This window comes from Lissotriton vulgaris, chromosome 1_1, assembly GCF_964263255.1.
Source record: "Lissotriton vulgaris chromosome 1_1, aLisVul1.2, whole genome shotgun sequence".
Classification (NCBI taxonomy): Eukaryota; Metazoa; Chordata; class Amphibia; order Caudata; family Salamandridae; genus Lissotriton; species Lissotriton vulgaris.
Window position 1 is genome coordinate 1,881,642,039 of NC_141685.1, and position 25,071 is coordinate 1,881,667,109.

At 46.0% G+C, this 25,071-nt stretch overlaps 1 protein-coding gene across 1 annotated transcript; it reads right to left on the minus strand.

Annotated features, from left to right (window-relative positions):
* Positions 1–438: 438 nt before the first annotated feature.
* Positions 439–1,635, minus strand: LOC147751336 (zinc finger protein 862-like). The gene has a single exon (XM_086933187.1). The coding sequence runs from the start codon at positions 1,633–1,635 to the stop codon at positions 439–441; it is 1,197 nt and encodes a 398-aa protein (XP_086789313.1).
* Between the last annotated feature and the right edge of the window lie 23,436 nt (positions 1,636–25,071).

Genomic DNA, 25,071 nt, shown 5'->3' on the forward strand with positions numbered 1-25,071 from the left:
GTGACTCGAAAGGAGACAAACAGCTGTCAATTGTCAGAACTATTTAATAAATTGGTCAAGACTGATTTGCATAGCCAGTCCTGAACTGGGGTGGCGAAAGTGAACTAAAGAACGATGATGGATTCAACCCAGGTCTGTGACTGGAAGTCAGTGTCTCGAAAGGAGACAAACAGCTCCATGGCAAATTGTCAGAAAGTATAATTTAATAAATTGGTCAAGACTGATTTGCATAGCCAGTCCTGAACTGGGGTGGCGAACAGTGAACTAAAGAACGATGATGGATTCAACCCAGGGCAGTGACTGGGAGTCAGTGTCTCGAAAGGAGAAAAAGAGCTGCCACCATGCAAATTGTCAGAAGTAATTGACAGACACCACAGTGAATGGTAAAACACAAAAATGCACACTTGTTAAGGTGCTGATTTGAACAAGAGAGTAGCATTAAACTGAGTCGCTATCTTCTGAGTCAGTAACAACAGCGTTGTTTTGACAAGGATGTTTGTGGCCCATAATATGTCTTGTTCCTGGATTTGCTGAAAGCCAATGCAAAACGGCTGGGTTTGGATCAAAAGTGTCTAACTCCGGACCATCTACTTGGATTCGCATTAAAGCAGACATGGTGTCACTTTTAAGGGACGTACGGAGCTCATTTTTTATTCGGTTCATGCTGCTAAACCCCCGTTCACATATTGCTGTTGTTGGACTGATGGAAAGCATGATTTCTAAAATTGGAAGTACATTTTTAACTTCTTCTGGGCGTTTTTTCAATAGCTGAGTGAAGAGGGATACAGGCTTATGCGACATCCTCCGATGAAAGACGTACAGTTTAAAATCTAGCCACTCTCCAGGGGCAGACTGAATTTCTTCATCAGTAAGTACCTTTTTGTAGTACACAACAAGTTCCTCAAATTCTTGATCCCCAAAAACTCTAATCTTTTCAACAGAGTCTGGCCACAAACTAAAATCAAAAATGTTAAACAAAGAATGCGGCTTGCCTGAGATGTGCTTCAGAAAGCGGTCACTCATAAAAGAAAGAGCATTCTCTATTAACTCAATAGTGTCTTCCTTGACACTAGTTTCATTAGAGCTGCCTTTTCTAGCAGGCTTTGCCTGTGTTAGTAACGGGACCCCTGCGAAATTTCCATCTTTAAAAACCAATTGAAATTGTGTTAGTGCTTTTCCTGGCTTTGTTTTCAGCAGTATTAGCTTCTGTTGAAGCACCTCGATTCTTCTTGCAACTTCAGAAATAAGACTGTCTTCTTGTTGAAATACCTTAGACACTTGCTGAAGCAGCTCTGTGAAGTCTATCATGAAGTGCAAGAAATAAAGAAACTTTTCCGATTTCATGTCATGAAGCAATCCTTTGGCTTTGTTTGAATATTCATCAGTACCAGTAGCAAGGTGCTCAAGATGAAGTACTGTAGCTTCCCAGTTTGTCTTAAGCGCTGTTACTGCCCTGTGCTGACTTGCTACCCATCTGATTTGCTGCAAGCCACCAAAATGTTGTAACTGCTCTTCCAGATTATCAGCTATCTCTTTAAGTTCCCTTCTCCGCTTAGGTGAATAATAATATAGTTTGAAACATCCTTTGAGCACCTCTTCAAATTTGGATATGTATGAACTCTTTTTTTTTAACATCACACACAGCAAGCTCTAGATTGTGAGCTACACAGTGCACAACTGCAATGTGATTGCAATTGTCCCATCCTTGATGCTTGGAGACTTCGTCCAGTAGCTGCTTCACAGCACCAGATTTAGTACCGAGGTTCACAGCAGCTCCATCTGTATTCAGACCAATGCATTTCTGGCCGGATATTTTTTTCATGCATTTTTGTGATTGATTTAGCTATGCAGGTTTCCTGTGGCTTTTGAATTGCAGCTTCATGTAATATGCATTTTTCATGCAATTTGCTCTTGTGGTGCCATTCCAACGTCTCCCTTTTGAATTTATTTGTCACACCAACATATAGGGAAGACTTAGTATCTGCGAGATGAGGAAATTTCCTGCAAACTCCACAATACAAAACTTGAGATTTTTTAAAACTGGGCTCAACTAGGTCAGCAGCAGCTCCGTTACTTTCCTGTTCTTCAATCACTGCCCACTTGAAATCTTCAAGCCATTTCTGTTGTACAACTCTCTGTCTTTTTTTTTTATCATACTCCCTTTGCTTTTGGTGGATTTCTTCTAATGACTTCCTTTTCCCAACTGCTGTACTAGACTCTCCTGCATTAATTTTAGCTCCAGTGGTTTTTCCGGCCAACCACAACCTGATGTCTGCCATTGCACTCTCTGCCTGTTGTCTGCCTTGTCTTCACTATTAGCCAGCACTGACTCCCTGCTTCTGTCGCTTTGAGCTAGAATCAAAAACAATAACTCACTGTAATTTAAAAATAATTAACTTGAAGTTTGTACAAACTACAATATGGTATAATTTGCTTTCAATAATTAAACAATGATGGTAAGGTTCCAATATACATTTTTAACTGCATCAGATCTGTAACTCACTGTGTGGCACTCTCAGGTTCGCACAAAAGCACCCCAATTTGGAATGCGCTCTAATCAATGATGTGCAACACCAGTGCAGCTTCTGAAATAACTGAGACTCACTAGTCTGCTCTTGAGTATTGCGGGTTCTAAGGAGGGTTATACCTGTTCAGTAAAACTAAAGGTCTGCCTGACGCTTCCCCCTCCCAAAGCCTAACTCTGGGCCTAAACTTACTTTTTGGGGGGAAACAGGGTGGTAATGGTCACACAATCTGCACAATCCGCACCTTAGGTGATGGTGACACTGTCTTATGAGCAAAATCAAGCAATGAAGGTGAGGAAACATACCAGCATAGTAAAACATGATGTTCTAGTAATGCAACTTGCAGCAGTATAAACTCTGGGAAGACATTTAATTTCCATTACCTTCAGATAATAAAACTGACAGAAGTTCGGACGTTTATAAAAGTGCAAGTAACCCTACGGTGCAACACAGCCAAATCAAACTCTCCATCATTGCGCTTCATCCGGACAAGGCAAGCAAACCTTTTTTAAACAGTGAGAGGGCACAGCACAGACAGTCTGCCACCTGTAAACAAATATTTGCACATGGTCTCTGGCTTGACAACGTAGCTCTGTCACCAGGCAATTAGAGTAGTGAGCATTACTTGGCTCTAGTCCGCCCACATGTTGGGAGCGAATTACATGTTTTCAGAACATGATGTGCATCCACCAAAAAGTGTTTTTTTTGCTCTACACAGTGATAGGACGCTTGACAGTGCAACTACTGTTCTACTTAGTACAGCATTGTCATTCTAATTTGTTGCTTCTGTCGTTTTGCATATCCTCTTCCCCATCTTCTGTGTAATCCCTTTCTTATCCCACCCATAATTCATTGTTTTCTACCCTCCCCGTAATTGCACTGGGATCATGCATACTGAGGCAGGGCTCATGACTTGGATATTTATGGTCTATGAAAATGAATCTTGAACTGCTCACCAAATGCTGAATTGTCAACCATGTTTAATTTATTTTGCGTACCCCACAGCTCCCTAAGACCAGCAATCGCCAAAATGCAACACACATGAAAACATCTTCTATATTAGACACTTTACCCCCCACCCCCTTCAAATAAAAAGCTTTGACTTCACCATAAGCATTAGCAGGGTTGCCAGAACTACCAACTTTCCTTTCGTTCATTTAAATAAATAAATCAAGCGCTCCCTAACCTCTGGCCCACTAAGTGCTCGCTGCCCACACTTCTTGTCACTGCCCCAGAAATACCTGCTGCATAACGGGTGCAACGATCTTAGCAGCAACAGCTTTAATTCAACAAAAAAAATATATGGAATGGGGTGGAGGAGTCTATGATAATCATTAATATTGCATCCACAAGCACTGTGTATAAAAAACATTGCAGTATATTGACATGTAGATAATGCGGCCACTGGATATGGTCGGATTTTCAGCAAAATATGAACCTGCCAGACTTGATACGACCATTCTTCCTAGACACGCCGGGCACACCTTTTGAAAGATACCAGATAAAGGGCGACATATCCAGAAATCCTATATCCTAATATCCTATAAATGCCAAACTACTCGCAAATGAGTAAATAGTAATTGCCAGTACAAGAAATTTAAAATGATATACACTCATTTCAAAACAATAAAAAAAAGTTTCCCTCAGTATTATTAATGGTGCCTGGAGTGTCCATTTTCATTACTACATTTTAGATCTCCATCTGCCATTAGGTTGAATGCCCACTATCGCACCGAGCCCGAGGTGAGCAGTCTACTTGCAGGCACAGGCTGCTAATTACATTAATAAATCACTCACGGACTGAAAAGAATGCACGGTGAACGTATGCGCAAATACGTGCTAAACATAACAGTAAATACATCTGTTGTGGGGGTATGAAAGCCACTTGCAGGGTAAATGTAGTCAGCGCTGTGCAAAACTCCTTATGAATGAATTAATAAAACACTCCGATGTTCGGTCCGGTTTGATAGCACTGGGTTCTTACACTGTGCTCTGCCCACAATTACAGTCATGTAATGTCGTCCTTATTTATGGAAACTGCAGTCGTTAACGTATAAAATTGTTGGGGGTTTTTTTTTAAACCTTTTTTCTGCATTTGTAATACTATGCAATAAAACTATTTTTAAAAAAGCAGTCTGCAAATTTCTTTTATTGAATTTTGGACATAAAAAAAAAAGTACCCAGTGCCAGCCTTCCACATTCTTTTCCATGAGAGTCACCCAGCTATGTGTAGTCCAATTTCAATGTGTGGCCTGCTTTGCCCAATGAATGTGCAGCACAGCCATTCGCTCCAGTACACCTCAAACGCGTTTCTAAAGCAATCACTGTTAAGCATAAACTAGTATTAACCTTTGGTTATTAAACCAGTTAGGCTGATGATTTCACCCTACTTTAGCTATTAGTGGGTTGGAAACAGCTCGTCATGCACCAGGTACAACACAGTTACAAGTAAAGACCAATAACTTCTGAATCTGAAAAAAGCAGAGTCGCAAGCATTCTCATGTAGACTAGCTCAAACCTCTGAAACACTTTATCCCAGTGCACGTGGTTACAACGAACAAGCAGCTTGCAAAGTCGGACCGGAAGCTCCTAAGGGCATGCACGCGTTCATGATTTAAAGTAGGTACAACCTTTGCCGATTAACAAAACTTTAACAAATCACACCCACCACACTGAAGTGCAGAACCATACTTAATTGTTTCCTGATACAGCGCATTTCCAAAGTGGAAAGAACGGGTCTGGCAAGTAGTATGTGCCCAAGGTGGTGCAGGCTAAGTTTATTCAGGGAGCTGGTCGAGCCAGCTTTGTTTGAGCTTCAGAACAAGAACATGCGTTCAGATAAGGTAATTTAATGTGAAAACGGACTCACCTCAGGCCCTGCCAAAATCGCCCTGCACGTCTCCGAGTCCCGACTCCACCGAGGCGAGCGCGTGGTGGCGTGCTACGTCACTGCTGCACTTTAAGCAGCATAGCGCGGGGGCAGGCCAGGGCCGTCATTGGTAGCGCTTTCGCGCGCTACAAGATTGACGGCCCTGGCACCCAAACAATAGGCAATGCGTGCATGATGCCCCCTACGCCTTTCACAGCGCACCGCACCCGCGTGCATGATACATGCTATGCTGCCCCCTAAGCCTTTCATCGCGCACCGCACCCTGCACCGCAATGCTGCCACCTAGAGCCTTCCACTTGCTACTGCACCTACCTCAGAGGCACTCGCCAGGCCGGTCAAGTAGGCCTTGAAACTGACTCGACATGCAGAAAATTCACTCGCATTTGCGAGCGGGCGAGTGGATTTGTGGAGCCCTGAATAGGAAAAGTTATGAACCAATCAAATCTCTCCTTTTAAAGTTACATGACTTTGCGTACGCTTATGATGCGCTTACGCAGCTGTTTTGATACCAGTACACATGATGTTCTACCGCGATTTGTTCAATTGTTTTTAAAAGTAATATATGATTGTTAAAACTGTAAAAAAAAATGTTCATAGTTATCCAAAATAATATCTTCCCTTAGTATGTACATTAAATACATAAATATATGTTTTTAACCATGTAGAAACATTGCCGCCTTTCGCGTACAGAGCGCCGCACATGACGTCACACGGAAGCTTTGATGTGACGCGTAACGTCAAACCATATTCATACTGTATGCGCGGGTACACACTGAGCATGATTAGCAGTACAAAGTATATTGCGATCACCGTCTCACTGACAAATCAGAGCTCAGGGCGCGCTAAGGAGAATGATTAGAAGTGGTCACTCAATGGAGATCCGATTCTGGGCCTGCCTCTGCGCACATGATAACACCTCCCCCATCTCTCTCTGTTGTTAATTGTTGGTGCACACACTCACACTTGCACATGCGTGGTGTACGCCCGCCCACATTCCCCACATGCCACCACCTAGCATGCTTGCTATCGCTAAGCCTGGAAATCAATACATTAGCCAATGGGATGTCCCCAAGGCCATCATTCTTATAGACAGCGAAAACCCTACCTGTCAAGAAGTGTACCTGAATTCCTATGATTCCGTGGAGGCAGATGACTGGAAGAGACGAAGCTTCTAGTAGAATATTTCCCAACTCCCCTAAACCCCTGGACCCAGAGAACTCTAAGTCCAGGAATGAGGGGGAAAGGGGAAGTGGATGAAAAAACAAGAGAGACTGCCACACAGGTGTCTTCTTCAACGCGTCTATTGCTGCGTAACACCTAGAACATTTAACAGATGATTAATACAGTTCCCTTAGACTTGACTGAATATTAAATCATAACTACCTGCCTCTAACCATACCTTAATCAGTGTGGAATTGAGCCTCTCTCTTTTAGGGTCAGATTGAGAAGAGTTAATAATGGGTTCCACTGAGGTTGGCTCTAGGTCGACCTGTTCCTTCGTAGTTGAATATGAAGAACTTGAAAAGTCTTAAGGTTGAAGCCTCTCAAGGTACAAACAGAACTCGAAGCGAATTCCAGAAGAGTTCTCACAGAAATGATAGACAAAATCCTCCTTGAGCGTCGAAACATAAGCGCTCACAAGAAGCACGTCGTATCACCGGAAAATGTCAGTTGAAGTGCCCTGCGTGTAGAACGCGAGCGCACGAAATGGCGGACAGCAATTCTGACTAGAGCGTTAACTATATACAATGAATGGCACAATCAGGAAGTAGTTGGGAATTCCTAATATGACCAGGATTGAGCCACTCTCTGTCTCCAACTCCATAAGGAGAGTGGGGTTAAAGGAGATTTGCGATATTTATTAAACTGGCTAGGGGTTGCTGTATTTACTGAATTGGACCGGGACCTGACAGTACCCCCCACCAAAACCCCCTCCCTAGGCTTTTGAGGGTAGGTCTTATGAAATTCTGATACCAGTCTTGGAGCATGAATGTTTCTGCTTGGTTCCCAAGATTGATCCCCTGGGCTGTACCCTTTCCAGTCCACCAAATAATAAAGACCGTTCTTTCTCCATTTTGAGTCCAAAATTATCTTGACTTCGAATTCTTCAGCTGATTGAACTTGAACTGGGGCTGGGGGGTGTTCTCGTCTGAGATTTGGTGGATTACGTTTGATCAGAGAGACATGAAAAGTGGGATGAATTCTCATAGATTTTGGAAGCGCTATTTTGACACTGACTGGGTTCACCATTTTCTCTACTGGATACGGGCCCACAAATCTAGGCTGGAATTTTCGATTCCCACTCATTCTCATGTGACGAGTGGAAATCCAAACCAAATCTCCTGGCTCAAAATTTGGACTCTCTCTGCGTTTCTTGTCTGCCTGTTTCTTATACTCTGATTTTGACCTTGAGAGATTGGCTGTGACTGACTGATAGGTTTTTTGCAAGTTCTGAATGAATTCTTCGGCTGCAGGGACCTCAACCTCCACCCTTCTCACTAACATATTAGGATGACGACCAGTGTTCAGGAACAAGGGGGTAAAACCAGTGGCTGAATGGATTGAGTTATTATAGGCAAATTCCGCCGTACTCAGATAAGAAGGCCATTCCCCTTCCTGATCCATGAGATACATGTGGAGGTATTGTTCCAAATCCCGATTTACTCTTTCCGTCTGTCCATCAGTCTCAGGATGGAAGCTAGTGGACAGACGAGAATTGACCCCTAAACCTCTTAGGAAAGCCCTCCAAAATCGAGAAACAAACTGTGGACCTCGATCGGAAATGACCACCCCGGGGATCCCATGTAGTCTGACAATGTGTTGAACAAACAACGTGGCCAATTGAATTGCTGTGGGTTGGGCCTTAAGTGGAATGAAATGACTCATTTTAGTAAACTGATCCACCACCACCCAGATTACTGAATATCCCTGACTAGAGGGTAAATCCACAATAAAGTCCATGGATATAGTGTGCCATGGGGATGGGGCCAAAGGTAGGGGCACAAGAAGACCTTGTGGGGACTGTCTTAAACTTTTGCCCTTAACACACTGTTCACATGTGGCGACATGCTGCCTCACCTGAGCGTCCATACCTGGCCAGATAAAATTCCTCTTCACCAAATCTAAGGTCTTAGCCACACCTTTGTGACCAGCCAATGGATGATCATGTAACAGACGAATAACCTCCTTCCGTAATTCTTCACTAGGAACAAACAGCCTTCCTTGAAAATACGGTTTTCCATCCTTCACCTCTCAATCAGGACCTTCTGACTTCCAGGTTGCAAATTCTTCTCTTTGAAAATCTCTCTGGATTCGATTTCCCAAATCATCCTCAACTACAGTTGCCACTATCTTTTCCTGCGGAATGATGTGACCCTCCACCTTGTCCTCAACTTCGCCTTCCATGCCTAGGCGAGAAAGAGCGTCTGCTTTTCCGTTTGCTGCTCCAGGTTTATAGGTTAAAAAAAATCATAATCTGCAAAGAAAAGAGACCATCTCAATTGACGCGGCGTAAGAGTTCTGGCAGACTTTAAAAATTGCAAGTTGCGATGGTCAGTAAACACCGTGATCACATGTCTTGCTCCAAACAAATAGTGTCTCCAAACTTGAAAGGCCTCCTTTACTGCCAATAGTTCCTTATCAGCAATTGAGTAGCTGATCTCTGCCGGAGACAACTTCTGAGAATGATAAGCTACTGGATGTAGCTGCCACGTATTTTTCTGCCGCTGAGAAAGTATTCCTCCAATGGCCAAATTGGACGCGTCTGCCTCGATGAAAAAAGGTTCCTTCAAATCCGGATGCTGCAAAACTGGGGCTGAGACAAAGGCCTCTTTTAACAATTGGAAAGCCTCCTCAGTTTCTTTTCCCCAAACAAACCGTTCATTCTTCTTCAATAACCGAGTTATTGGACTTACTTTTTCAGAAAAGTTCTGGATGAACCGGCTATAAAAATTGGCGAATCCCAAGAAGCTTTGTATCTCCTTAATAGATCGAGGAGCTGGCCAAGAATTTATCGCTTGCAGCTTGGTGTCATCCATGGAGACTCCTTCTGGAGAGAGTATGAATCCCAGAAATTCCACTCTAGAAGAATTAAAAACACATTTTTCCAATTTAACATACAATTGGTGTTCCAGTAATCGCTCCAAAATAGCTCGAACATGCTTCACATGCTCCTCAAGACTGTTGGAGAAAATGAGGATGTCATTGATATAGACGACTGCAAAACGGTCAAGAAACTCACTGAGAACATCATTCACAAAGTGTTGAAATGCGGCTGGGGCATTGCATAACCCAAAAGGCATCACTTGGTATTCGAACAACCCCAGCCGAGTCCGAAATGCAGTCTTCCACTCCTCTCCTTCAGCCATACGCACCAAATGATAAGCCCCCCGCAAGTCCAACTTGAAATAGAAGCTAGCGTCCTTGACCTGATCTAGGAGCTCAGAGATGAGGGAAAAGGATAGCGATTTTTCTTAGTGAATTGGTTTAGGGCTCGATAATCTTTGCACGTTCTTAAGGATCCATCCTTCTTGGGAAAAAAAAGAGAGGTGAAGACACAGGAGACTGTGAAGGTCGAATACAACCGCTAGCAAGGCTCTGCTCAATGTATTCCTTCAAATGCTGGTTCTCAGGTTCAGATAAGGCATATATTCGGCTACAGGGCAAGGAGGATCCTGGCTCAAGTTCGATCCTACAATCATATTCCCTATGTGGAGGCAATCTTTTGGCTTCTTTCTCATTAAATACTTCTAGTAAATCTTGATATTCTTTGGGAACATCAGGTACATCCACCATACAAATCATCTGAGTTTGATTAGCCAAACTTGAGGACATTGTTGCCTGTGGAATCTTTGGCTGAGCATGAAAGCAATGATCAACTCAAAATTTGGAATTCATCTCCACAGTCCTTTTTGCCCAATCAATTTGCGGATTATGCTCTATGAGCCAGGGCAATCCCAAGATTAATTGAAATTGTGGTGCGTCTATTAAATTGAAATTGATATGACTCCGATGATCTTCGGGGCCCAGCACTGTAATCACCTCGGTATCAAAGATGATTGGGCCTGAGGATAAATTGGTGCCATCCACTACACAAACTGGTTCCGATTTCGCCTTTCTTTCAAACTGGATACCCAAAGATCTGGCAAACTGAATATCACAAAAGTTCCCAGTTGCACCTGAATCCACCATCACTGAAACTTCTTCCAATCTGGCTTCTCCGAACAAAATTTTACACAATAAGATCAAATGAGGAGCTGCCGACTGTAAAGTATTGGCCAAAGATTGAGATTTGGGAGTTGACTCTTGAGCTGCTCCCACCAGTGCAACTCCGTCTACTGGTGGAGCTTGTCTTTTACCCATGGATTGGTCTTTTTTTTCTTTTGACAATCCTTCAGGAAATGACCAGACTGACCGCAATACATACAAAGCTTGCCCAATCGCCGCTTCTCTCTTTCCTCCTTTGTGAGAGGGCCTCGAACGGTGCCAATCTGCATCGGCTTTTCAGGTGAATTTCCCTCACTGTTCCTGAGAGTTTCAGAACAAACTCGATCGAAACGCGGAGGTAAGGGTTTAACATCTTTTCGTCTTTCACTGCGTCTTTCGGATTGTCGCTGATCAATCTGAAGTGCAAGATCGATGAGTTCCGAAACATCAGTTGGTCTCTTCGGAATTTGAGCTAAGCCATCCTTGAGCTCATCCTTTAACCCTCTATATAAAATTGCCGCTCTTTTCTCCGCTGGCCAATTTGTTTCCACAATCAACTTATTGTACTGCGCCAAATATGCGACCAATTCCTTATTCCCCTGTTTCAAATCCAATAATTCGTTGTCAGTGGTCTGGGAGATTGTTCGACGATCAAAGATGTGTGAAAATTCAGTCTTAAAATCCTCAAACTTATATAGCACCGGATCATTAGAGGAGACCAGGGGCATGGACCACGCAGCAGCATCTCCACTCAAATAAGACAGCATGAACGCCACCTTGGACTGATCCTCCTTGAACAAAATAGGTTTACAAAGGAAGTGCAGTGAACATTGGGTCAAAAAGATCTGGGCCTTACAGGGATCACCCTTAAACCTTTCGGGAGGGGCAAGAGGAATAGTAGGGGACATGGCATGCACTACTTGGTTTGTCATTGCAGAAGAGGAAGAGGGTGAAAGAGAATAAGTTGAAGACTTAATTCCCCCAAAATTAGGACTAGGACTCTCTGACAACTCGTTAATTCTTTGTCTCAAATAACTGGCTTCTTGATTGGATTTCCTAACCTCTTCCTGGGTTTCACTTAACTGCTTCTGTAACCCTTCCAGAATGGATGCCAATGCCTTAACATCAAACCCCTCAGCCACCTTGCCCGGACGGAAGTTAATTAAGGCACTTCAATCTGTCAAGAAGTGTACCTGAATTCCTATGATTCCGTGGAGGCAGATGACTGGAAGGGACGAAGCTTCTAGTAGAATATTTCCCAACTCCCCTAAACCCCTGGACCCACAGAACTTTAAGTCCAGGAATGAGGGGGAAAGGGGAAGTGGATGAAAAAACAAGAGAGACTGCCACACAGGTGTCTTCTTCAACGCGTCTATTGCTGCGTAACACCTAGAACATTTAACAGATGATTAATACAGTTCCCTTAGACTTGACTGAACATTAAATCATAACTACCTGCCTCTAACCATACCTTAATCAGTGTGGAATTGAGCCTCTCTCTTTTAGGGTCAGATTGAGAAGAGTTAATAAAGGGTTCCACTGAGGTTGGCTCTAGGTTGGGCTTGTCGTGTCCTGGCTCAAGGAAGACAGACACGATATATATATTTTATAAGGATCTTTATTCCTTGCATCCTTCTCCATCCTATTCTATCTGCCCCTTTCCTGCCTACGCTGCTCCTCTTCCCCTGGTCCCAAACTAGCTCCACCCACCCAACTACTAGACTGCTGACTACATAACATATCCCCCTTTCTTAACAACACAACAAAACAGTAAACCAGTTCAGATTTCTTCAATGAGTCTTTTTGGTCGTTGAATATTTCGGCGGGCCGCATAGACATGGTTCCAGTTCCAGTCATATCGTCCACCGGAGGGTCTCTTATCTGACTCCCGCTCTCTTGGTCAGATTGGTCAGGCCCTTCAGAGGCGGACACTCCAGTCATTTTTGTTAAGGCTTCTCTCATGTCTGGAGGGCACTTCTTAAAGTGTGATACATTCCTAGTGATCCGTTGTTGATCAGACTCCGCTGTTATCATGGTGCCCTTCTGCTGGGTGACCAGCAGAGGTTCAGCTCGAAAGCGACAGTCAGTCTTTCTTTGTTGGTCTTGTTTGACAACGACGCAATCTCCTTCACGCAAGGACGGTGATCTCGCTCTCCTCTTTGTGTCTGCGTATGATTTCATCTTGTCGTTGTTGCGGCTGTCAGTCGCCATCACCTCTTGATGACTGCGGAGGGGCGACACCGCTTGCAAGGCCCCTTCCCAAGTCGGAATGCGATTCCTTATGGGACGCCCTAGCATCAGCGTTGCAGGACACTTTCCGGTGGTCGCGTGAGGGGTCGTTCTGTATGCTCTAAGGACCTCGCTTAGGGCTGCTTGCAGATTCTTCTTTTCAGCAGTGGCTTATTGAAACGTCTCTTTAAGTGTGGCCATGAATCTTTCAATGTTGCCATTTTCCTGCGGCCATAGAAGTGTAACTCTCCTATGTTTAAAGTCAAAGTGCTTTGCAAAGGCACTGAACTCGTGTCCATTGAAAGGAGGTCTGTTGTCTGTTTTCACCTCTTTGGGAACACCCCATGCTGCAAACACTTCATCCAACACTTTGAGAGTGCTGGAGGCACTTGTGGATGACACAAATTGCGCAATGGGGAATCGTGAGTACTCATCAATTATGGCCACAACATATTTTCCAGATTGTAGCGGTCCGTAGAAATCCATGGCGAGTTCTTGCCATACTCCGCTGGGTAGGGTGGTCATTTGCAATGGAGCAAGAGGATCCCCCAGGTTGACCAGCTGACACTGATGGCAGTCCTCCAGAGTTGACTCCACCATCTGATCGAGAAGAGGAAACCACACCCGTTCCCGGAGGGCTCGTTTCGTTGACACTACTCCTCTGTGGCCTTCATGGGCAAGGTTGATGACACCTTGCCATAGTTGTCTGGGAACAACAACCCGCTGACCTCGCAGTATCAATCCATCTGTGGTGGTAGACAGTTCGTCACAGACGTGTAGGAATGCTTGCATTTCCTGCTTGACAGTCGGATCACTGGCGTCGTCTTCACATTCATGTCTCCACCGGTTAGTCTGAATCCAACGTAGCACCTTCTGTAAGATGATGTCTTGCGCAGTGGCATCTCGGATGACTTCCATGGGAATGGCAGGTGGCAGTGCTTGATCAGCCACGAAGTGGATGTACTCCTCAGCAATGGAGGGCTTGGATTCAGACGATGCGTGCGGGTGTCGTGACATGTAGTCTGCCGGGTTCTCAGACTTAATTGAGAAAGTATATTCTTGGAGTCTCAGACCCCGATCTTTCAATCCTCGGCGGCATCTTGGATCTCGGGTTGCCGTAAATGGTGACCAGCGCCTGATGATCGGTGATCAGGGTAAAATGCTTGCCATAAATAAAGACATGAAAATGTTCACACACCCATACCACCGCAAGACTCTCCTTTTCAGGTTGCGAATATGCTTTTTCGGGATCAGAAAGACTGCGACTGGCATAGGCAACGATGCGTCTCTGATCAGAGTCATTGTCATATTGCGCCAGAATCGCCCCCAACCCCACAGGGCTTGCATCCACTGTAATCTCTGTTTTCCGTCGAGGATTAAAGTATGAGAGGTTATCAGCAGACTCTACCGCCAGCTTAATTTCCTAGTACGCCTGTTCACACTGGGGGGACCAATCAAACGGTTGACCTTGTTTCGTGAGAGCTCGAAGAGGGTGGCTGATGGTCGCATAGTCTTTGATGTAGCGAGCACAGTAACTGGCCATGCCCAGAAATGACCTCAATTCACTAACGTCTTGTGGGCTCTTGGTTTCATTCAGAGTAGCTATCTTGTCCGGATCGGGTTTCATCCCGGACCCCGAGAAAATGTGACCAAAAAATTTCAAAGTGGACTGGTGGAACTCACACTTGTCTTTGTTCAATGTCAAGTTAGCTTCCAGCAAAGCATGCCAAATACGATCAAGAGCCTTGTCATGCTCATGAACGTCTGATCCGTACACAAGGATATCGTCACTGTAGTTCAGAGTGTTGGGGATGTGCTGAATGACTTGTCGAATTGCCTCCTGAAAGATTTCTGCAGCCGAGGAGACACCAAAACTCAATCGCTTGTATCTGAAGAGTCCAAGGTGGGTTGCAAATGTCGTGATGTAGCAAGACGACATCCAACTCCAACTGGTGGTAGCCCTTGTTTAAATCCAGCGTTGAGAACACCCTCGCTCCATTTAACGCAGAAATCATGTCGCTGAGATGTGGCCCAGGGTGGCGCTCCCTTTCTATGGCCCTGTTGGGTAGTCGCATGTAAACACACAGCCTCACTTTGCCAGGGGTACCCTTCTTTGGTACAATGACCACCGGCGACACCCATGGAGTTGGACCGTCAGTTCTTTCGATGATGTCTGCTGATAGGAGTTCTTGAAGTTCATCCTCCACAGCTTTTTGGAGATGAAATGGTACACGTCGAGGTGGTGTGCCACAGGTCTGATCTGTTCATTAATGTGAAGATGGATTTGGCATCCCTTCATTTTCCCTAATCCCTGAAATAGTCTGGGAAACTTACTGATGATGTCCTGGTCATCACTGACTTTAAATAGAATCTCGACAAGTCGGAGGCGCTCTGCAGTCGGTAGACTGAGTAGGCAGTCTGCTTCTGGACCTTTGATGACATGTATGACCGCAGGTATGGTCACAGTTTTATGCCTGAGTGTTGTTGGAAATTTTCCCAAGCAAGGGAGTGGCTTCTTGGCCATCCAGGTGAAAACTCGGACATGTGCGGGAGTCAATGGTGGCTTAGGCTTCATTCTCTCATATTCCGTGACCGGAATGTAGTTTAGCGAAGCTCCGCTGTCCAGCACGAATTTGGTATCGTGGTTCCCTACACTTATGTCCAGACGTGGATATTTCTTGAGCTGGTCGGGATCTGCAATCATATTCACATATTCCACTGTGTACTCAGAATCTCTGGATGATGATCTAGAGTCTCGGGATGGTGACCTCAGCTCCCATCGAGATCTTCGTGACTCCCGACTGGAGTGTGACGAGCCTGAGGACAACGAAGACTTGTCCTGGACTGCTCTTATGTGATGTTTTCTGGTATCAGAGCGAGATGACCTCGTCGTTCCGCTCCGCCTCTCCTTTTGATAGTCCCCACACATCACTTCAAAGTGGTTCGTCCGCCCACATCTTCTACATCGCTGGCCCATGGCAGGACAGGCATCGACATGTGGATAGTCATATCCACAGCTATAGCATCTTTTTGTCCTTTCCGGCCTCCTTTCTCTTCGCCCAGGGTCTCGCCTCCTGTGCTCAGTGTGTCGTTGACGAGATGATGGCCTAGGTCTCCACTGCTTTTCCTTTGAGTTTCGACGGCTGCTGCCGCTGGCTTGGACCCGACACGCTTGTTCACGGCTTACATTGCGTCCAGTTTCAATGTTAGTAGCGTGTTCCTCCGCCTGGTCATAGACGCGAGTCATTTCTTCAATGTCATCTAGTTCATGAGGTTTTCTCAGCAGCCGCCTCCGGAGGGTTTCCGAGTGGCATCCATCTATGATTTGTGATTTAATGGCAGCATCTGTCGAAAAGGTGTCAAACTCGCAGTGTCTCGATAATCGCCACAGCCGGGTGATGAATGTGCTCATTGCCTTATCTTTACCCTGACGCGCTTGATGAAATGCATGCCGTTCATAATCAACATTCCTTTTGTGGAGGAATTTTTTGTTCAGGGCCTCACGCACCTTGCCATAGGTTCCTACATCTGCAGGAGGAAGATCTTTGATTATCTTACTGATTTCTCGGCCCGCTAAATTGCGGAGGGCAATCAATTTCTCCTCATCAATGGTTACCTTGGACCCCTTAATGTAATCTTCAAAGTCCTCAAGCCACTCTTGCCATCTGGGGCCCATGCTCCCTCCCGTGGTCAGTGTTAAGGGTTCCGGGGCCCGCAGATGCGACACTCCCGTGATGATCGGTATGACTTCATTTCGTTGTGGGGATGTGTTTGGGGTCACCATCGTGATATCACGTACTTTTCACTCTTTCCTTTGACCCTGGTTAACCTATTGTTCCTTTTTTTACAGGTGCTCGGGCTGATCGATTGCGTCTTGTTTGTTATTTCTGCCTTGCATTAACTCGTGCTTGTTTGTACTGTTACATTTGCTCGTGCTTGTTTAGCATCAGTGTCTTGCATTAACTTGTGCTTGTTTTGTTTTCAGCAGTCTCCGTGTGTCACTGCTTGTTTGCCAACTGACACGCCTGACATTAAAATGGCCGCTCCCACACTGCAGAGGGTGTCCCTTTCAGCAGCCTGGCTTCAAGATGGCTGCCTCTTTGACACTCTCAGACACCACGAGGATCGAAGTTGCATCCACTCTTCAGGCTCACGGGGCTCATGCGGCACTCACCGGCAGCTTTCTTGGCGGGCAGCAGGTCTCCCTTGATCGCCTTCGTGCACTTGCAGGTGAGCTCGGGATCAGCTCCCGATCTTTAGCTTGCCAAACCCCACGCATCGGGGGTGAGCTCCGACGCTCAGCGCTCTCGGCACGGGGTATTAGACTTCCCCACACGTCTCCACGGCTCTCCACACCACTGCAGACAGTAGTGGCCTCCAGGACTCCTCAGGAAGTCTGGGGTGGGCTCCCGACTCCTTTGTTGGTCCCGCACGACCTCCTAACTCACACTCACTTTTGGGCGCGAAAACGGTGCCGGGTTCAAAATTTTCTTAGGCGCTCGACCGCGCTCCCTTCACATGGCTGAGCGGGACATTCGCTGCTGGCCTCTTCTGTGGGCGGCAACTTCTTTTTGGGGCACACACACACGTTGCGACTGCGACGGTTCCTCACCAGTGTCCCCGGGACAGGACGCTGTTTCTAGGGTTACAGAGAGAGCAAGCTGCTCATCCCACCCTCGTCGCCAGTTGTCGTGTCCTGGCTCAAGGAAGACAGACACGATATATATATTTTATAAGGATCTTTATTCCTTGCATCCTTCTCCGTCCATATCCCTATTCTATCTGCCCCTTTCCTGCCTACGCTCCTCCTCTTCCCCTGGTCCCCAACTAGCTCCACCCACCCAACTACTAGACTGCTGACTACATAACAGATTTACAAAAGGGGGTGGTGATGAACAGAGTGTCTGAATTGAGCAGACCACTCTTACCCAGTCCAAAGATCAGGGCTTGATCCATCACCGTTATTTATCTCACTGCCCCATCCCAGCTCAGAACATGGCTATATGCAAATCAGTCTGTCCCTGGCCCAGTGCATCATGGGAACAGGGCAGACTAAACTACCAAGCCAATTCTTTACCAGAAAGGAGACAAGCTACCGGGGACCGGTTTCTGGCATTTCAGCCTCGTCGGCCCGGCTTGCTTGAATCCTGATGGAGCAGTGAGAAAGGGACTCATGTCTGAGTATACCCTGCCACACCTATAGTGGCCAAAATCGATTTACAAAAGGGGGTGGTGATGAACAGAGTGTCTGAATTGAGCAGACCACTCTTACCCAGTCCAAAGATCAGGGCTTGATCCATCACCGTTATTTATCTCACTGCCCCATCCCAGCTCAGAACATGGCTATATGCAAATCAGTCTGTCCCTGGCCCAGTGCATCATGGGAACAGGGCAGACTAAACTACCAAGCCAATTCTTTACCAGAAAGGAGACAAGCTACCGGGGACCGGTTTCTGGCATTTCAGCCTCGTCGGCCCGGCTTGCTTGAATCCTGATGGAGCAGTGAGAAAGGGACTCATGTCTGAGTATACCCTGCCACACCTATAGTGGCCAAAATCGATTTACAAAAGGGGGTGGTGATGAACAGAGTGTCTGAATTGAGCAGACCACTCTTACCCAGTCCAAAGATCAGGGCTTGATCCATCACCGTTATTTATCTCACTGCCCCATCCCAGCTCAGAACATGGCTATATGCAAATCAGTCTGTCCCTGGCCCAGTGCATCATGGGAACAGGGCAGACTAAACTACCAAGCCAATTCTTTACCAGAAAGGAGACAAGCTACCGGGGACCGGTTTCTGGCATTTCAGCCTCGTCGGCCCGGCTTGCTTGAATCCTGATGGAGCAGTGAGAAAGGGACTCATGTCTGAGTATACCCTGCCACACCTATAGTGGCCAAAATCGATTTACAAAAGGGGGTGGTGATGAACAGAGTGTCTGAATTGAGCAGACCACTCTTACCCAGTCCAAAGATCAGGGCTTGATCCATCACCGTTATTTATCTCACTGCCCCATCCCAGCTCAGAACATGGCTATATGCAAATCAGTCTGTCCCTGGCCCAGTGCATCATGGGAACAGGGCAGACTAAACTACCAAGCCAATTCTTTACCAGAAAGGAGACAAGCTACCGGGGACCGGTTTCTGGCATTTCAGCCTCGTCGGCCCGGCTTGCTTGAATCCTGATGGAGCAGTGAGAAAGGGACTCATGTCTGAGTATACCCTGCCACACCTATAGTGGCCAAAATCGATTTACAAAAGGGGGTGGTGATGAACAGAGTGTCTGAATTGAGCAGACCACTCTTACCCAGTCCAAAGATCAGGGCTTGATCCATCACCGTTATTTATCTCACTGCCCCATCCCAGCTCAGAACATGGCTATATGCAAATCAGTCTGTCCCTGGCCCAGTGCATCATGGGAACAGGGCAGACTAAACTACCAAGCCAATTCTTTACCAGAAAGGAGACAAGCTACCGGGGACCGGTTTCTGGCATTTCAGCCTCGTCGGCCCGGCTTGCTTGAATCCTGATGGAGCAGTGAGAAAGGGACTCATGTCTGAGTATACCCTGCCACACCTATAGTGGCCAAAATCGATTTACAAAAGGGGGTGGTGATGAACAGAGTGTCTGAATTGAGCAGACCACTCTTACCCAGTCCAAAGATCAGGGCTTGATCCATCACCGTTATTTATCTCACTGCCCCATCCCAGCTCAGAACATGGCTATATGCAAATCAGTCTGTCCCTGGCCCAGTGCATCATGGGAACAGGGCAGACTAAACTACCAAGCCAATTCTTTACCAGAAAGGAGACAAGCTACCGGGGACCGGTTTCTGGCATTTCAGCCTCGTCGGCCCGGCTTGCTTGAATCCTGATGGAGCAGTGAGAAAGGGACTCATGTCTGAGTATACCCTGCCACACCTATAGTGGCCAAAATCGATTTACAAAAGGGGGTGGTGATGAACAGAGTGTCTGAATTGAGCAGACCACTCTTACCCAGTCCAAAGATCAGGGCTTGATCCATCACCGTTATTTATCTCACTGCCCCATCCCAGCTCAGAACATGGCTATATGCAAATCAGTCTGTCCCTGGCCCAGTGCATCATGGGAACAGGGCAGACTAAACTACCAAGCCAATTCTTTACCAGAAAGGAGACAAGCTACCGGGGACCGGTTTCTGGCATTTCAGCCTCGTCGGCCCGGCTTGCTTGAATCCTGATGGAGCAGTGAGAAAGGGACTCATGTCTGAGTATACCCTGCCACACCTATAGTGGCCAAAATCGATTTACAAAAGGGGGTGGTGATGAACAGAGTGTCTGAATTGAGCAGACCACTCTTACCCAGTCCAAAGATCAGGGCTTGATCCATCACCGTTATTTATCTCACTGCCCCATCCCAGCTCAGAACATGGCTATATGCAAATCAGTCTGTCCCTGGCCCAGTGCATCATGGGAACAGGGCAGACTAAACTACCAAGCCAATTCTTTACCAGAAAGGAGACAAGCTACCGGGGACCGGTTTCTGGCATTTCAGCCTCGTCGGCCCGGCTTGCTTGAATCCTGATGGAGCAGTGAGAAAGGGACTCATGTCTGAGTATACCCTGCCACACCTATAGTGGCCAAAATCGATTTACAAAAGGGGGTGGTGATGAACAGAGTGTCTGAATTGAGCAGACCACTCTTACCCAGTCCAAAGATCAGGGCTTGATCCATCACCGTTATTTATCTCACTGCCCCATCCCAGCTCAGAACATGGCTATATGCAAATCAGTCTGTCCCTGGCCCAGTGCATCATGGGAACAGGGCAGACTAAACTACCAAGCCAATTCTTTACCAGAAAGGAGACAAGCTACCGGGGACCGGTTTCTGGCATTTCAGCCTCGTCGGCCCGGCTTGCTTGAATCCTGATGGAGCAGTGAGAAAGGGACTCATGTCATTTCAAGCAAACCGGGCCGAAGACGGCTGTAATGCCAGAAACCGGTCCCCGGGAGCTTGTTTCCTTCCCAGTGTAAGAATTGGCTTTTGTAGTTTGGTTTGCCCTGTTCCCATCATGCACTGGGACAGGAACAGACTAATTTGCATACAGCCAGGTTCTGAAACTGGGATGGTGCAGTGAGCTAAAAAACGGTGTTGGATCTAGCCCTGATCTCTTGACTGGGTGAGAGCTTTCTGCTTAATTCAGAGACTCTGTCCCTCACCACCCCTTGTTGTGACTACATAACAGAGCTGTTCCTTCGTAGTTGAATATGAAGTACTTGAAAAGTCTTAAGGTTGGTATCTAGCAGTATTTAACATGCAGTATTTAACATGCATATATTGAAAATACCCCTACATACTGGCAGCGAAAAGTCTCTTGTGAATTCACTTTAGCGACTTGACCTGGATTCTCCGGAAATCTTGACTGGACAGCAGGAGACTAGCAGACAGCTAATAAAGCTACCGAACAGTTCTATAGTCTTTCATAGGAGCTGGTTTCAAAGCTGCAGAACACTTGAATATTCGAGATAGGGAATAAGAATTCTTACCCGCTCAAGAAGCTCTCAAACGGTTCTAAAATTGCGCCAACAAACCTCTGACTCGGCAACCCTGTAGACTGCAATACTGGAAACCTGGGGCTTCCACCAACTGGACCCAGAAATACCTCGAGAAGCCTCTCAAGGTACAAACAGAACTCGAAGTGAATTCCAGAAGAGTTCTCACAGAAATGATAGACAAAATCCTCCTTGAGCGTCGAAACATAAGCGCTCACAAGAAGCACGTCGTATCACCAGAAAATGTCAGTTGAAGTGCGCCGCGTGTAGAACGCGAGCGCACGAAATGGCGGACAGCAATTCTGACTAGAGCGCTAACTATATACAATGAATGGCACATTCAGGAAGTAGTTGGGATTCCTAATATGACCAGGATTGAGCCACTCTCTGTCTCCAACTCCATAAGAGAGTGGGGTTAAAGGAGATTTGCGATATTTATTAAACTGGCTAGGGGTCGCTGTCTTTACTGAATTGGACTGAATTGGACCGGGACCTGACACTACCAATGATAGGCCAAGGCTTGATTTGCTCAGCCCCCGCGGTTCCCATATAATTCGAGCACTGACGTGAGCACGCTCTCTTTTGCCTGCCTGTGCTGTGGTGACAGACAGAGTGTCGTCATAGATTGTACTACAAACTCACAGCTCGAGCGGAGGAGGACTCCTGACACTCGACGTGGTATCACTACTACTGCCGCCCAGCACAATACCATAGGCGCGGAGGTGGCGGCGGCGGTGCCCGCACCCAAAACACCCCAGACCCAGCGAAACCGGAGCCTTTGAAGATACGACAAAAGACGACAGAAGCAAAGGTAAGAGAAGCCGTCACAACATCAGCCTCCGCTGTAAATTGTATATGCATGATGCAATTTTTTTTTCCATCATATGGCTCTCCTACCCCTCAATGGTTTAAATTGTATGCACATAGTATAAAAGTTTCTTTCTGCGTCACGAGATCCTATGTACCTCTAATTTTATAAATTATGCATGCATACATTTCTGGGTCGTATTTCTTTACTACGCAATGTGCTTAGGCCTCTATCGTTATTAATTGTGCGTCCATGATGATATTTTTTTTTGCGTCACAAGGCCGTCCCAGGCAGGCTCGGACTTGCCGTTTCGGGCACTGGGCAATCCCCCGGTGCGCCACAAGGGTGGGGGCCGGTTTTAGGGCCCCTGGGGGCCGTTTTTGTTACAGGGCTGTTTTTGCAGCATAGTTGCAAAATCGGCCCTGTAACAAAATCGGCCGAAAACCGGCCCTGGCAAAGAGCTCGGTCGCAGCCTCAACCCCCCCCCCCCCTCCTGGGGGAGGGGGTGGGGGGGCGGCCGAACACTTTGCCAGGGCCGGTTTTGGTTCCCAGTCCGGCCCTGGACCCAGGCCTCCATTCTTATTGATCTTCCTTTGTTAATCCTAATATTTCCTTCTGTCTTACGGAGCACTCCCGTGCCTTTTTTTATAAATTGAGCTTTCATAAATTTCTGTATCGTATTTCTGAAGGGTGCCACATGCTTTACAATGTGTTCTTTTTATTGTATGTTCATGATGGTATTCTTTTCTGTATCACGTGCCCCTCCTACCCCTTAATACTTTCAAATTGAATGTACATAGTATAAATGTTTCTTTCTGTGTCACGAAGTCCTCCAGACCTGTAGTTTTACAAATTCTGCGTACATAAATTTCGGTTTCGTATTTTTTTACTGTCACGTCCTTTAGCCTGTATTCTTATACATTGTGCGTTCATAATACCATTATTTTTTTTAATCCATCACGTGGCCCTTCCAGCTCTGCTTTGCTTTATTTTTCAGGAATATATGCTTTCTGGTTCATCGTATTTGCTCCCTCCTAATTCTCCCATTAGTTTTAATATTTATTACTGCGTCACGTGACACTCCCAAGCCTGTATTCGTTTTCGAATACTTGTAAGTCTAAACGAATGTAATTGGCAGCCACAGCTCGTGCAGGGCGTTACGCCGGGCCGTGACGTCAGAAGCCACGGCTTGTGCAGGGCATTTCGCCGGGCGGTGACGTCAGGCAGAGGAGGGGCAGGGTGGGGGGTTGTAAAATGCGGGATATGGACGATGTCAGGTAACTACCCAAAAAATACAAAACGAATTTCGTTGCCCGCGCTGCATCACATTTGGCAATGCAGCGCGGGAAACGAAATTAGGTTTTTGTTTTTTTCGGTACTTACCTGACGTCGTCCATATCCCTCATTTTACAACACCCCACCCTGCCCCTCCTCTGCCTGACGTAACCACCCGGCGTAACGCCCTGCACAAGCAGTGGCTGCTTAAATGCAATCGCAATTTAAGGAATCTCAATTTAGAGAATCCTTAATTGCGATTTTTGCATTTGGCATGATGCATCCCAAATGCAAAAATACCGGTCACAAATGAAAAGATTCTGAGAATCTGCCCGTTTGCGACCGGTTTTTTGCTTGATGCAACTTCTTTAAAATACTCGTAAACACCAAAGAGGGTTTCCAAGGATAACATTTATGAACCTCTACCAAACAAATCTATAGTTCCCGTCGGAAGGATATTGCTATTTGCATATCATTTTGTCTCACCACTACTATCGTTCTAACACGGTTGCTCAAACCTATGATTGGTTTTCAACCCCAATCCTAATACAAACAATTACTATTCTTTTGAATAGTTGTGACAGCCCCATTGCTTACATTTTAAAACAATTGCAACATGTATATTAATTTGCAAACTAACTTTTCAATGGTTAGCATTGCTATTATGATGGGCTAATATACATCTTTTTTACATTTACAGTGTATTGAAGGAGAATAGTACGCCCTATGTAGCGTAAAAAGATGGTTCCTACGCAACCACGCTGGCTTCACTGTGTCCCACAGGATCTTAAAGGAGGAGTACCATATATTCTCAAGATCTTTTCCAATAAATAAGAGCTCCAAAATGTTTCAGGTAGAATGAAATTCCCGTCAACCTCTTCTAGTAGCAAATTGTACCAGAACGAGATCTCCTTAGTTACAGGAGGTTTGTCCATCATCAGGGTCAATATTCTACTATCGCCTCCCATTTGGAATCTACCCCTAACAGAACTCTGTGCATGGGCCCAACTCCCTATCTGTAGATATTTAAATCTAGAGATACCCAACCCCACTCTGGCTGATAAATGGTGCCAAGATAGCAAGACACCGTCTAAGTAAAGGTCCCCCAGACCTCCAGACCAGCCTCTCTCAAGGGTGTTGCCAAGCTATCAAGAAGCCACGCCGGCCAACCCGGAGAGTCCCACAGTGGAGACCTACTTGCAAAGTACCCCACCTTTATGACACCTCTTAATTTAACCCATGTCCTTGTAAAACCCAACAAAATCTTCAACTTAACCTTTTTAAAAAACTTAGGATCCCCGAATTTAGACAAAAAACCCTGCTGGCCTACTCCCTCTCCTCTAAGTAGTGCGGCAAACATACTGCCTACCCCTACATTAGTCGGCATTTTAAGCAACATCCTGGCATGAGAAAATTGAAAAGCTCAAGCGTAAAGTTGTAAGTCAGGTGCTGCCAGACCCCCTTTTTCTCTACGGCGCCTGATCTTTTTCCATGCTATCCGTGGTATATGGTCATTCCAGAGAAAAGAACTAATATGGCCTTGAAGTTTTGTTAAAATGGAGGGTTCAAAATTTAACGGGACAGTATTGAACAAAAAGGTGATTTTGGGTAAA